At 44.3% G+C, this 14,706-nt stretch overlaps 1 protein-coding gene across 1 annotated transcript; it reads left to right on the top strand.

Moving 5' to 3' along the window:
- Positions 1-1,045: 1,045 nt before the first annotated feature.
- On the top strand, positions 1,046-11,900 carry LOC115626865 (ras-responsive element-binding protein 1). Its single transcript, XM_030522371.1, has 3 exons — positions 1,046-1,311; positions 4,634-5,512; positions 5,600-11,900. The coding sequence occupies exons 2-3, from the start codon at positions 4,697-4,699 to the stop codon at positions 10,766-10,768; spliced, it is 5,985 nt and encodes a 1,994-aa protein (XP_030378231.1). The 5' UTR covers positions 1,046-1,311; positions 4,634-4,696; the 3' UTR covers positions 10,769-11,900.
- The last annotated feature ends 2,806 nt before the right edge of the window (positions 11,901-14,706 follow it).

The following is a 14,706-nucleotide window of genomic DNA, read 5'->3' as shown; positions in this document are numbered from 1 at the left end:
ACAATAAGATACATAAGCGGAATTGTAACAAAACACAGAGGGTAGCAAAGTAACCAATAGCAACGGGATTTACCAAATCTAAAATGCATCCAGTAAACACAACACAAGAAACATATACATACATACATATGTATATGCACACATGCATAAGTAATTATAACATACACATAAATACATATGTACATACATGCACATGCATAAAAACAGAGGGAGGAAGGCAGAGAAAATCTATGTAGAAAAAAAAAAACAGAACAATTCTCCGCTCCTGGCAGCGATGGAGTAATGGGATAGTGGGGGAGGGGGGCGATGGCAATGGCAGCGGCAACGGCAGCTGGATCATATAGCGCGCTCTGTCTGGCACACGCATCCACACGCACGCAATCGGCATGCGTACACACAGACACCCACACAATCATATACACGTAGCAAGTAATCCTATTTGCGCCCAAAAATAAAAAGAAACGAAAGAAAAATCCAACGAAGAAGCAGCAAAGCTGCTGCTGCTTCCTTTGCGCAGAAGATTTACGGGCAGCGACGTCAACGTCTGCACTTTTATCTAACCAATACCAATGTACGATGAACTCAACAACCACCACCAACACCGCAACAGCAGCAGCCCAGTCAGCACACATACACATACAAATATTCCAACGCACACAAGCGCACACTCGCTTGGCAGCCATAGCCGCCGCCGTCGTCAACGTCGCTGCTCAGATAAATGCGCACTCTCTCTCAGTTCGGATGTTTGCTGCTGCTGCTGCTGCTGCGGCTGTGCGCTTCGCTGCTTCGTCGCTGTCGTCGTTGTCTGCCGTAGCCACGCTTTTATAAATACAACTTCGTAGATGGCGTCTCGATTCAGTCGAGCTTCATCTGCCGAACGGTTGCGCAGCGGCTGCGCTCATAACTCGTGTGCGCGTCAACGCGAAAGCATCTGCGGCGCTTGAAAACAAAAATACAAGAAAAAAAAAATAAAACTGTTTTTTTATTTATTTTTTTCAAAACTACCAAAGAAGTGCAAATGTATTGCGAAGCCATTGAAAGAGCAAACATCCAATGACCGCTCAATCAATCAATTAATTAAATTCAAGGAGAATCACACAAGGAATAAACCCCTCCAAAAAATTGTGTTATTTAATAAATGCAAAAAATTAAATAAAAATAAAAAACAACAAATTATATTAAACTGCTTAAAAAAAGCAATTTCCTGTGGGCATCTGAAGTGACAAAAGTGACAATCAATAACTATCTGTGTGTGTTGCAACAAATTGGAGTGGTGCGGAATGCCGCCGCAACTGACAACAATAAAAAAAGGTAATTTTTTTTCGTTCATGCCCCAACACTAAATTTTGGGAAAACTGATTTATAAACAAACCAATTTGTTTTGCGACCTATGGCCAAAGTTGTTCAACAACGTGAAAAATTAACTTTCAACGACTTCATTAAAGAACATGGATTATCAGGGGAAGGAATAAATAAATATAGTATTAATATTTCTTCATTTTATGGAGTTTGTGAAGTTTCAAAACTTGTTCATACGAGTATGTACATATATACCAAATATTCTCAAGCTCAAATTATCACAACATGGATTATCAGGGGAAGGAATAAATAAATATAGTATTAATATTTCTTAACTTTGTGGACTTTGTGAAGTTTCAAAACTTGTACATACGAGTATGTTTATCCCAAATATTCTCAAGCGCAAAATATCACAACATGGATTATCAGAAGGGAGAATAAATATTTCTTAACTTTGTGGAGTTTGTGAAGTTTCAAAACTTGTACCCAAATAATCCCAATTTCAAATTATTACAACATGGATTATCAGGCAATAAAATAAATAAATAGGTTTGTGTACTTCCAAAACTTGTACTCATTCTCATAAGCGCGGCTCCTAAGATTGGGATTCTATTTGTCCACCAAATGTTTCCATTTCCACTATGATATATAAAGTCCGCAAAGTTGCCTCAATTTAGACGTTATTACGATTTGACAATGCAATACTTGTATTTGTTGTGTTTCTCTCAATTCCTGCAATTCTATTGTTGTGCGATCTTTTCAATGGCAGCCGATTTTGATACTTGCATCACATTTTTTTTTATAATTGGACCCAAGCGTAGATATTTCTATTAATTTAATATGCCTTGTGGTTTATTGAAATTTAAGCAGCATCCATGAAATTATAATGAAAATAAATAAATAAATGGTGGACTCATTCATTTAATAACGAGAAATGCCAATTTTTGTATAAACATTTGAAAGTATTAATTTCAGCTCAAAGCTAAATCATTTGATACACCAATTGTTAAGAAAAAATTGATACGCAAGTGTTTCCAATGGAGGGATGGCTATATAGCATTACATATTTGCTGGAACATATTTGAGGAATTAAATAATATGAAAGCAAACAAAACAGTTTTTTAAATAAATCAACACTGATCTGATCAAAATCGGTTGCTGGTAATCAGTTCAAATCGCCAAAAAAAAAAAACTGCAGTTAATTTATAGAGGTCAATTCTTTCCACTTAACTGTTTATGTTTGAATGCTAATAGAATCGTGCCCAGGGCCTGGGGTGGTTCCATTCACCCTATCTGTCCTCACATTAGCAACGGGCTGAGCAAACAATTATCCCTTTGAACCTTGAACTTTAAAGCTGTTGCTTTCGGGATAGAACGATTGCCGCTTCTAATTTTTGACATGCACTTTAAAAAAAAAACGGGTCAAAAACAGTGAAGTTCGTATTAATTAGCATGGAAAGGGAAGGAGATGGAAAGCGTTATTGGCTAGGGATTTATTATGTTTGAATTTATTCATAATTTAAAGGTGGAATGTTGCCAAGATCGTTTGGTTGAGATATTTGTTTTAACTCTCTTCTTTGACCATTTCCTGTTGAGCGCGCCCATTGGCTGGCTGGCTGGTTAGCTGGCTAGCTGGTGATTTTTGGCACTTTTTTTTTTGGGTTGGGTGGTGGAACGTTGGGGGAGAGGTTGGCATTTTATCTTAATGAGCTGCTCGTCAAAATTCATCACAAACGGGGCCCCACTACTTTTCACATGACTCAGTAGGGGCAGCGGTGCCGAAATTGAAATCAGCCAACCAAAATGGAAGGCCAACCAAATCAAATCGAAAACATCAACAACAACAACCACTACAATATTGGCACACATACACATGCACATAACTGGCCTCTGCTTATCGCTGAAATTCATACATATGTGCGTATATACATGCACAAGCACACACACACACACACACAAACTCGTGTGTAGTTTCAAATGGCAAGGTATGTTTTATACCTTCTGGCCGACTGGCCGCTTAGGATTTCCAATTGGCGACAATGGCGAGAGCAGCGACTAAAAACAAGGGTTTGTTATTGATAACGGTAATGAATATGCCATCCCGCATTATTTACCACTAACACAAACAAATGAAATGCGCACATCATTTGCAGCAGCTACAACAACAGCAACAATAACAGCAACGACGCGCAGTTAGATGTGATAAGCAATCGATTTGCTTAACGCACACACACACACACACACACAAACTCATGCTCACCCACATTATTGCAAGCCTGCCCTCTCCCAGTCGCTCTATCTCTTTCTCTCTGCCTCAGTGCTGCCAGATGGCTGGCATTGCAACAGGCGCACAGTGAGACGCGCATTGCCTCTTATTAGATTTCCAGCTAGGCTTTCTTTTATCAGAAGGTTTACATGTTCATCATTCTCTGGCAACCTGATTGTAAATATTACGTTTGATTCTTCGCATATTGCTCAAATACTCTTAAACTGTGCCTAACATTTGCAGAAGTACCGAGAAAGTATCCTCTGTCAGATTTTTTTTTGTGAACAAACTTATAACTGCTTAATATTTTATTTAAAACTACCACTCTTTTGTGAATCCCACAAAAATAGTGCTTTGCAAATTTTTAACATACTATTGTGACATTTATTAATCTAGAGGGAGGGGTTATGAGTTGTAATTAAAAAATTTTAAATTGTTTACACAACTGCAATCGCTTAGGTTTTCATAAACGACACAAAATATGAAAACTGCAAAAAAAAAAACAATAGCTAATTAGTAAATAATAATATTAAAGTTAATTTACAGTTTATTCACACAATTTTAAGTTTTTAAGCATTTGAGTAAGTATTAAATTAATCATATTTTTGTTTTTCAGCAACTGTTTCCTAAATTAATTGTTGATGACATTTAAAAACAATTTGTTTTTGTATGAATGTAAACATATATTAACCTAATTTATATATTTGAGCAATTATTGAATTTGTTTTGACCCATTTTCCGTTATATCTCGCACCACTGTGAAGAACTTCTCTTTTGTCTCTTGAGTACGCAGTGCGTTCTCTCTCTCTCTCTCTCTCTCTCTCTCTCGCGAATAACACACACACACACAGACACGTGGTTAAGCAACTGCATTGGTCGCGACGCCAGTATTGAGTGACCATTAAAAATTAAGATGTGTTCAGACATGGGGAACCATTGGTAGAAATTTCGCCTTGATTGTTCTTTAAATATTTATGTAATATTAAAATGTTTTGTCTTGTGGGTGTTTTTTTAGGATTGATTTTATTAGAGTTCCCGATTTGAAGTTACCTTTTTATTTTGTTGCAGCTAACTGACCACAGAAGACGACAAGATCTCAAGAGCATTCAGCATATCCTAAAGACAACGAAGATGCTTGCGACACAAAAGACAACGACAACAACAGGCAGCACACGCGAAGATGAGACCAACATCGAGCGCCAGCGTCGCGAATCGACCACCTCAGAGTCCTCGCTGGAGCACCTAGACTTGGGCCGCACTCCGAAAAAGCTCAGCAGCAGCGGCGGTGCACCGCAGCCGACCTCAACGCCACACAACCTCACGAATGGTAACGGCAGTGCCGGCAGCGAGCAGTCACGCAAGCGCAAGCTGCGTCATCAGCAGCTTCAAGACGAGCAGCCACAGGAGCCGCTCTCCGATGAGGAGGAGCATGAGGCTGTGTTGTCGCACAGCGACGAGACCTCACAGCGACTGCGCCACAAGCAGCGTCGGAGCAGCGGGCGTACAGCCACGGCCAGCATCGTGGCAGACTACAGTGGTGGCGATGCGAGCTCGTTGCGCAAAAAGTTCAGACTAAACCGCAGCAATGCCACTCCGGCCGGCGAGCTGTCCGAGTCAGGCTTTGTGGACGCCAGCGGCCATAGCGGCTACTTGCTGAATGCCTCGTCCGCTTCATCTGGCCCGGTGAAGCCGCCAGTGGTGACTCCCAGCGCTGGTAGCAGTCACAGTAATAGCAGCAGCAGCAGTGGCGGCGGCTCAGGCGCTTCATCGCCTCATGGTCTCTCCAGCGCCGAGTCTGGCATTGGAGCTGTCGATGAGCACATGAAGTACTTGTGCCCTATTTGCGACGTAGTGTCAGCCACGCCACATGAGTTTACAAATCATATTCGCTGCCACAATTACGCCTCCGGTGATACGGAGAACTTCACGTGCCGCATTTGCTCAAAGGTAAATGGTTCAGACCCCTCCCACCCCCGCATTAACTGCTTATCTAACCCACATTTGCTTTTCCATCAACTCGCGTTCCATTCGCAGGTTCTATCGTCTGCCTCTTCGCTGGACCGGCATGTGCTGGTACATACTGGCGAGCGGCCCTTCAACTGCAAGTACTGCCACCTAACCTTCACCACCAACGGCAACATGCATCGCCACATGCGCACGCACAAGCAGCATCAGCAGCAGCCAGCGGCGACGACGACAGCGACCCAAGGGCAGCGACGTCATTCGCATGGCGCCAAAAATGGTTCCGGGGCGGCGGGTGCCAATGCGGGTGCCCAGCGCCTCAATGGGGGCGGCGAAAGCTATGAGAGTGATGGCAGTTGCTCCACGGATGTCTCCAGTACCAATAGCCAAAGCTCAAAGCAGCAACAGCAGCTGCACAACAACAACAATAATAACAACAACACTAACAATAACAACGACAGCCATAAAACGAACAACAACAACAACAACAGCAGCAGCAACATTGCTGGCAATTTAAAGCGTCAGCAGGGCGTCGACGCAGCCGCCATGTCTAAGCAGCGACGCGTGAAGACCACAATCAACAACAACATAATCGACGCGGATGTGGATGTGGACGTTCACGCCGACGCCGACGCTGATGCCGATGCCGATGCTGACGATGATGACGGTGGCGCTAACTCCGATGTGGACGGTGATATTGAAGCTGACGGCGATGGTACCCCCGCTACTAGCGTTACAACGCCCCTCTCTTCGCCAGCTCACGTGGCCATTACCAGCACCCCTGACGTGGCCACCTTGCTGGCCGGTGCTTCTACCTCTCCAACACACTCTTCGGCCGAGGCGTCGTTGAGTATGGGACTGGGATTCAGCTGCCCGGCCTGTGGTGCCGCTGACTTTGATAACCTGCCCGCGCTTTGTACGCATATGGATGCGGCGCATGCGGATATATCTGCCAAATGTCGCGAATGTGACGTGGTGTTCCGCAGTCATCGCCAACTGATGGCACATCCCTGCAGCCACCGAGGATTGCCAGGGACAGGGACAGAGTCGGAGCTGCCCCCTTTATTGGGTGCCAGTTCGTCGCCATTGCATGAGGCGAACGACGATGGTGAGAGGGAGGATAATGTAGATGCTGATAGAGTTGGGGAGGTCGACGATGAGGAGTTGGCAGCGGCAGAACAGCGAGTAGACTTCTTTCGTCAACTCTACCTCAAGAACAAGGCAGCTGTTGCAGGCGAAAGTGCGGCCATGTTGTCACCAATCTATGGAGCCACGGCTACGACTGGAGCTTGCGGCAGCGGTGGCGAGATAAAGTACGAGCCAGATGGCAAGGAGCTGGCCGACATACAGTCTATACTGAACATGACCAGCTCGTCATCCACCTCCAATTTTCTGCGCAACTTCGAGCAGACAGTCAACACGCCCTCCAGCCAATACAGCTTGGATGGCAAGGATGAGGAGGAGGCCCAGGACGCTTTCACATCGGAATTTCGCAAGATGAAGCTGCGCGGTGAGTTCCCCTGCAAACTCTGCAGTGCCGTCTTCCCCAATCTGCGCGCCTTAAAGGGACACAATCGTGTTCATCTCAGCGCTGTGGGTCCGGCCGGTCCTTTCCGCTGCAACATGTGTCCCTATGCAGTTTGCGACAAGGGGGCCTTGGTACGACACATGCGCACCCACAACGGCGACCGTCCTTACGAATGTGCCGTCTGCAACTACGCCTTTACCACCAAGGCCAACTGCGAACGTCATCTGCGCAACAGACATGGCAAGACGACGCGCGAAGAAGTTAAGCGTGCCATTGTGTACCATCCCGCTGAGGACGCTTCCTGCGACGAGGCAACCTCCACAACCTCCAAGAATGCGTCGCGCATGCAGCAGCTCTATGGAGATGCGGGCGATCTTGATTTAGCCGACCTTAGCTTCCGCTCAGTCACGCCCACATCAGCGCCAGCTTCTGTAGAACAGCATGCCACGCCCGTCTCGCAACTGAAGCACATGCTGCTTGCCGAAGGACAGCCACCAGCCAAGATCCAGGTGAAGAGTTTGGACCAGCTGGTGGACAAGTCGCAACAGCAGCAGCAGCAACAACAGTCAGAAACAAAACCAGCTACGCCTGCCACCAGCACCACACCAATGGACCTCAGCATGGATGTATTAGACCTTAGCAAGAAGCCCACGGCCCCCGTCCCCACGGTGGCCCCAGTGGACGAGCTGGCAGCCGCCCTAGAGCAGCAACAACAGCAGCAACTGCTGTTATCCCAACACCCTCTTATGTGCGCCGGCGATCCAACACAATACATGCAGCAGATCTTTCGTAACTTGATGTTTCAGCAGCCCTCGCCGTTTGCTTTCTTCAATTTCATGCCGCCCGCCAATTCGGCCAATCTCGCGGAGTCGCTGTTAAAGCGCATGTTTAGCAGTGCCGCAGGCAATAGCACGATCCCACCAACTCCGTCATCTGGCGGTGGGAATGGCCCAGATAAGCTAACCCCATCGGCTCTATTGCCGCAGATAAGTCCGCTTATGGCCGGGGCAGAGAAGCCAGTGTCGTCGCTGTTGCCACCCCAACACCCACATCCGCACGCACATCCACATCAACATCCTCATGCCGCCGGGGTGCCGCTGCCTGTTGGTCCTGTAAAGATGGTCATCAAAAATGGCGTGCTCATGCCGAAGCAGAAGCAGCGCCGGTACCGCACAGAGCGCCCCTTCGCCTGCGACCACTGCTCGGCTCGATTCACTCTACGGTCCAATATGGAACGGCACGTGAAGCAGCAGCATCCGCAGTTCTATGCCCAGCGCCAACGTAGTGGCCACCACGTTATGCGTGGTCGAGGAGCCGCTGCAGCTGCCGCCGCCATGAATAGCATCAGCCATCTAAGCTTCGCGGCTGGTCAACAACAATCAGCAGCGCATCATAGCCATCATCAGGGCGTTCCTGGAAGTACTGGAGGCACCACACACATCTCCGTTCAAGTGAAGCATGCCATACTGGCGCAGCAGCTCAAGGCGCGCAAGGATACGGATCTGTTGCAGCAGGCCCTGGCACATGGTTCCAGCAGTGTGGCTGCGAATCCGTTGCTTCACTTCGGCTATGGCCACTTAAATGGCGCCATCCAACATTGCAACACAAATGGCAGTAGTAGCAGCCACAGCGCCTCAAGTACCAACCACAATGTCTCTAACAACAACGGCGTCATAGACGATGATGAGGACAAGTTGGTAATTGATGAGGACGATGTGGAGGAAGAGGATGAGGAAGAGATGGAAGAGGAAGTCGATGAAATGGATGATGACGACGCCGAAGAGCAACAGATGCATGCGGAGCCAGCAACAGGCACTGCTGCAGACGACTCGGAGGACATTAAGATCTTGCCCAAGCCGCTGGAACAGCTGACCAAGGTGCGAACACCATCGCCCATGGCGCCCAAAAGTCCACCCGAATCCAATGAAGCGGCTAAGAAGATGGCCGACAGCATACTCGAACTGGCTATAAAGAAGGCCGCAAAACCAACTACCGTCGCTGTCCCCGCCACAGATTCGGCCACATCGCTAGCAAGCCGGCCAACACCCACACCACCACCTGCACACACCATGAAGACAATGATTGCTCAAGTCGAGTCGGTGGCCAAGTCGCTCAAAGAGGTTGCCAGTTCACCATTCAAAGACGAATCTCAGGATCTGGTACCCGTATCGAAGCTCGTCGACAATGCAAACGCTGCCAGTGCCTCGTTCAACACCTATTTCCGACCCAGTGACGTGGCCAACCACATGGAGCAGAGTGATGAGGAGGGTCTTGTCGCCTCTGGCAGCGCCAGCGAAAGCAACAACTCTGGCACCGAAGACGTCACAACCAGCAGTACCGAACCAAAGAAGAAATCCGCGTACAGTCTGGCCCCCAATCGCGTCTCATGCCCCTACTGCCAACGCATGTTCCCCTGGTCCAGTTCGCTGCGTCGTCATATCCTCACGCACACCGGCCAGAAGCCCTTCAAATGCTCTCACTGCCCGCTACTGTTCACCACCAAGAGCAACTGCGATCGCCACCTGCTGCGGAAGCACGGCAACGTGGAGTCCGCCATGTCCGTCTATGTACCCACCGAAGATGTCAACGAGCCCATACCAGTGCCCAAGTCGGTGGAAGAGATCGAGCAGCAGCAGCGCCAACGTGAAGAGGAGGAGCGTCGACGCAAGGCGGCCGAGCAATTAGAGCGCGAACGTCGTGCCCAACAGCAGGCGGAACAGCGACAACGTGAGCGCGAACGTGAGCAGCAAAAGGAACAGCAGGAGCAGCTTTTCAAGCAGCTAGCTGCCGCCGCTCAAAAAATTAACGCCGCTGCTGTCGCAGCCGCCGCGGCCGCCGCCGCAGCTGCAGCCACTGCTGAGGCGAACGGCAACACCAACTCCGACTTGCCCTACAAGTGCCACCTATGCGAGTGCTCCTTCAGTGAGCGCCTGCAGTGCCTCGAGCACATTAAGCAGCACCATGCCCAGGAGTTTGCACTGCTCCTCGCCAAGGGTGCCATCGAGACTGACGTCCTAGAGCCCTCTCCTCCGCCACCCCCACTGGTCTCTGGTGCCGGTTCTGATGAGGAGCACGGCAGCGCGAGTGCCGCTCGATCCGGAAAGTATCCAGACTACAGCAATCGCAAAGTGATCTGCGCCTTCTGTGTGCGCCGCTTCTGGTCCACGGAGGACCTGCGTCGGCACATGCGCACCCACTCCGGCGAGCGGCCCTTCCAGTGCGAGATCTGTATGCGAAAATTCACGCTCAAGCACAGCATGCTGCGCCACATGAAGAAGCACAGCGGACGACCCTACAATGGGGCCAACGGCACCGGTTCTGAGCACGGCGGCTCCGATTGCTCCGACGACGAGCAGTCATCGACGCCACCACCCACACCCATGTCGACCAATGCAATTGCCCCACCAACTTCAACTTGCCACAACAACAACAACAATAGCAACAACAACAGCAATATGAATACCAATAAGCTGGCCTGTCTGCGCGGTCCCAAGCTGCACGAGCTGCTGGACAAGGCGAATGAGTGGCGTGCGAGTCGCTTGGGCGAGCAGAAGGAGAACATTGGCGGAAGCGAGGCGGCATCATCGGGCACCACAGTGCCCAGCAGCGGGGACCTCATCGGTAACCTCTTGGGCATCAGCGATCAGGGGATACTCAACAAACTGCTCTCCTCACCAGACGAGGCCGCCAAGCTGTTGGGTGTGGAGAAGTAGGCGCCACTAGTCACTGGCCAGTGGCCACCCAGAGACCAAGACATGTCAATCTATATATACATAGATATAAATTGATTCAAGAGTAGATCTAAAATTGGAGCAACGAAGCGCAGCGCCTGCGAAAAGTGCGTCCATCATCTTGTGGTACTTTTTTTTCTAGTTCTTAGTTCATTTTTTTGAAATGGTTTTTTTTTTTTTTTTTAAGCAAATCGTGGAACTCGTATACCAAAGCCTATATAGTTTGTCAATCTTAATTATCTTACTTATACTAGATGCCGGTTAGTTTTCAACAAGCATTTACATTTCTAGGGCAAACATTTGCTGCAATTTATAATTTACAAATAATTAGCATTACTTGTAGTTTCCGAATGTGAAAACCATTCCTATTGCTTTCAGTTAATAATATTACATTAGCGGGAGAACTTTGATCAGATCCGATCGATTTGATGGGATTAATGATCGAAGTGTCGAGTAGTTGTGGAGAAATTGTTAGACGGTACAACCGAAGATTGTTGGAAAAGTCACCAATGAATCAAAATTAGAAAATTTAATTTACACAAAATATATACATTAATGTATAAATAAGGACGTTTTTCTTCTTCTTTTTTTTGCAACATTTTCAAGTGGAGTTTTCACCTTTTTTTGTTAAACTTATTAAATACGAAACCATATACAACAAATGGCAACAACAACGAACACTTTATTTGTATACTTAGATATAGTACATACTATATGATTAAATAAACCTTAAATACTTTGAAAATAAAACAAATACTTTAAGCACACAAAAGACTTAAGTTTTGGAGTGACGAGACGAGAAGCAACAAAGAAAACTACAAACAAGTATGTAAGGAAATGCCTTCTTTAACATAAATATATAGAAATACCTAAAAATATATATATACATATAGAACATCTTTTTTTTTTAAACAATATTGTACATTTCTGAGGCCTTGAAACCGCAGCGTGGCTTATGCGTAACTTTAATTATACATTTAAAAATAAAAATAAATTAATTACAAACCGCCTTCAACAATGACACATTCAAATATTTCAACCCACTTATACAAATGGATGGCATAGACTTAGTCAGTTAATAGTTCTAAAACAATTCATTTGCACACTGTGGAAATAAAACACACACACATACACACAATTCATTGCTGTAATTTATATACAAATATATATATATATATATATATATATATATATATATATATATATATATATATATATATATATATATATATATATATATATATATATAGACGTATACACATACAAACATACATATATATAAATATATACTTAAATAAATAAAAGCAAATCCTTGCAAGTAGTTGACTTTTTACAGCAATAACCAAAGCATTTCATTTACATTATTTATGTTAATAATAATAAAAATCAAATAAAATTAAAACAACGAACATGAATTGAAAAGCATACAACAATGTACATTCATGTAGGATGTACATATGTTTTTGCATGCATTATTTTATTTATCTAGAGAATACAAATCTAACTAAGGAAGAGGAAGGAAATGCAACAACAAATGTGAACAAAAAAATTGAATGGAATCGTGTACTTAGCGTCTATGTACTTAATTGTAACTGTAAACCAAAACAAAATTCAAAAATTAAATCATTAAACCAATGAAACGCAAAACTTGAACATTTATTGTGTTGGGTCAACGGGTTTTTGAATAAATATACCCTCTACCCAGATGGTAAAAGAGCATACTAGTTTAGGGCGAATGTATGTAACACACAGGAGAAGACGTTCCTGATACATACTCTTCATCGAGTCGATATAGCCATGTTGAAGAGCTTGTTTAATACCCAACCTGGATATTCATGTTTTCCGAAAAGTTCACCGGAACTTTACGGATAACTGAATTTCAAATATGCTGGCAAGGGACTGACGACACAACTATCCTTCATCCAGCATCCCTCCTGACAAGAAAAGTATTTTCAGATTTCTTATGAAGAACCTAGCAGCGCTGGGAAACTATAAATTTGGCCAACTCTGGCCCCAAGCGAACATCCAAGCGCCTTGAACTAAAATGGATAAAAGTTTCCATCGGAGTGAAGGAGTCTCAGGCAGGCTTGGCATTCCAGGCAGGCAGAGGTTCTCTGCTCTAAAAAATTTCACGGAGGTGCCAAAATAACAAGATGGTACAAATATATAAGTTAATTGAAATAAGGACACCAGCAATAACAAGAAAAGAACAAGTTTTGGTACAAAAGAACTTGAAATCCATAATAAATATAGTATATTTGTAAAGAACATTGTAAAACTGATAAGCAAAATTTAATTATTGCTCTTGTTATTGTTTCAAGTTTTGCTTCAAATAACTCACGAATTTAATTTAATTTTTTATAGCACAATTTAAAAGAATAGGCTTATAGGAATCTTATATTTGAGAAGCTATAATGGCACTTAACAAGCTACTTCATGCTATCTAATCAACACGCACATTAGTTCATATATAAATCTCAGAATAAACAGAAAGATATTTTTGAATCAGTAAACCCTTTTTGCATAAATACTTACGTTGATATTAAAGTAAAAATTCTAATAAAATTCAAATTTTTAAAACGACTGGTTGGCGAAAGGTAAGAAAATTTAATTTCGCAAACTTCCGCGAGCTGGCGCCAACACATAATTCAATTCATTGCATACTTTTAGGCAGAGTTGATAAAAATCTGCTATCAAGAGGTAAAAGCTTTTCGCTGATTAGACCATAACATTTGATAAGAGAAACTATCTTTCTTCAGCAGACACAAAATACGCCAATGCAAGGTACGTTCATTATTTACATTCCACCTCTTATAGGCGTTTGTTGGCATTTCGAAGCTTTTCAGAAAATGTGCTGATAGAGTGTTGGCGGAACTGCGCAGTATCCGCGCATTTTATAAACTGTCAACATCCAACCTACACTGAGCATCGCTAGTTCTACAAGTATTGTTAGTCTAAGAACCAAACTATGATATTCGACATTAGGATTTGCATTTATTGGCCATATAGAAAATGACTATCGAAATTCTACTCTAAACGATATAACATATTTTTGTGTAATTATTCTAGTTATAGAATCTCGATGTCCAGTATTCTTTACATCTTCAATTTACAACTAATTTTTAGTTGACGCAAAAGTTTCTTTAGAAAATACAAATATTGCTAAAGATATTTTACTTTTGGCGTAAAGTGTACGACGAATCTATACATGTGTGGTGTTTATAGATAATTATAAATAATAAGAAAATAGACTGGTCTTTTCTCAAGGTTAAGGCAGGATCGATAAATGAAAAAACTTTAAAGGCAAAAGGTAAATACACGTACTTATTGGTTCAGTTACCATTAAATACTTAAATAAATGAAGTTAAGAAACTCGTTTCTTCAAAGCTCGAGTTTCGCTCTCTTAAAAAAAAGTTAATTGGTATAAAATAATAAATGCCCAAATATTTGAGTTAGTTGGATTACCTAAGTAACTGCCTCTGTTAGTAATAGTATGTAATAAATTATAACATTTTAATGCAAATTTGTAACTGTGTAGTGGAAGCCATACAAAATATGGCCACCCTAATACACACACATGCACGTGCACTCATCTAAATAGACACGCACACAGGCCCACACGTGCCAACAACATACGCACACAAATGTACATACTTACATACATATGTATACATACTTATGTATATGTATTTAGACGAATGAACATATGGCAAGACAAACATAGCGCCACGAGCAAGCCCCCAACGAATTAATAAACGAAACAAAAACAATTCTAACGCTGGCCGGCCTGTACGTTCATCTACTATCGTTAAGCAGATTTCGACGTCGTCGTCGGAGCCGTCGTGTTTCGTGCCCAACGCCATACCCCACCACTCCGCCGCTGTGGATGTGCCGCCCCTCCGCTCGTATATCAACAATCA

The sequence above is a fragment of the Scaptodrosophila lebanonensis genome, unplaced genomic scaffold (assembly GCF_003285725.1).
Source record: "Scaptodrosophila lebanonensis strain 11010-0011.00,11010-0021.00 unplaced genomic scaffold, SlebRS2 tig00000089-arrow-pilon, whole genome shotgun sequence".
In the NCBI taxonomy this organism is placed as follows: Eukaryota; Metazoa; Arthropoda; class Insecta; order Diptera; family Drosophilidae; genus Scaptodrosophila; species Scaptodrosophila lebanonensis.
The sequence above is the reverse complement of the archived record's forward strand: the minus strand, read 5'-3'. Positions and strand labels throughout refer to the sequence as shown.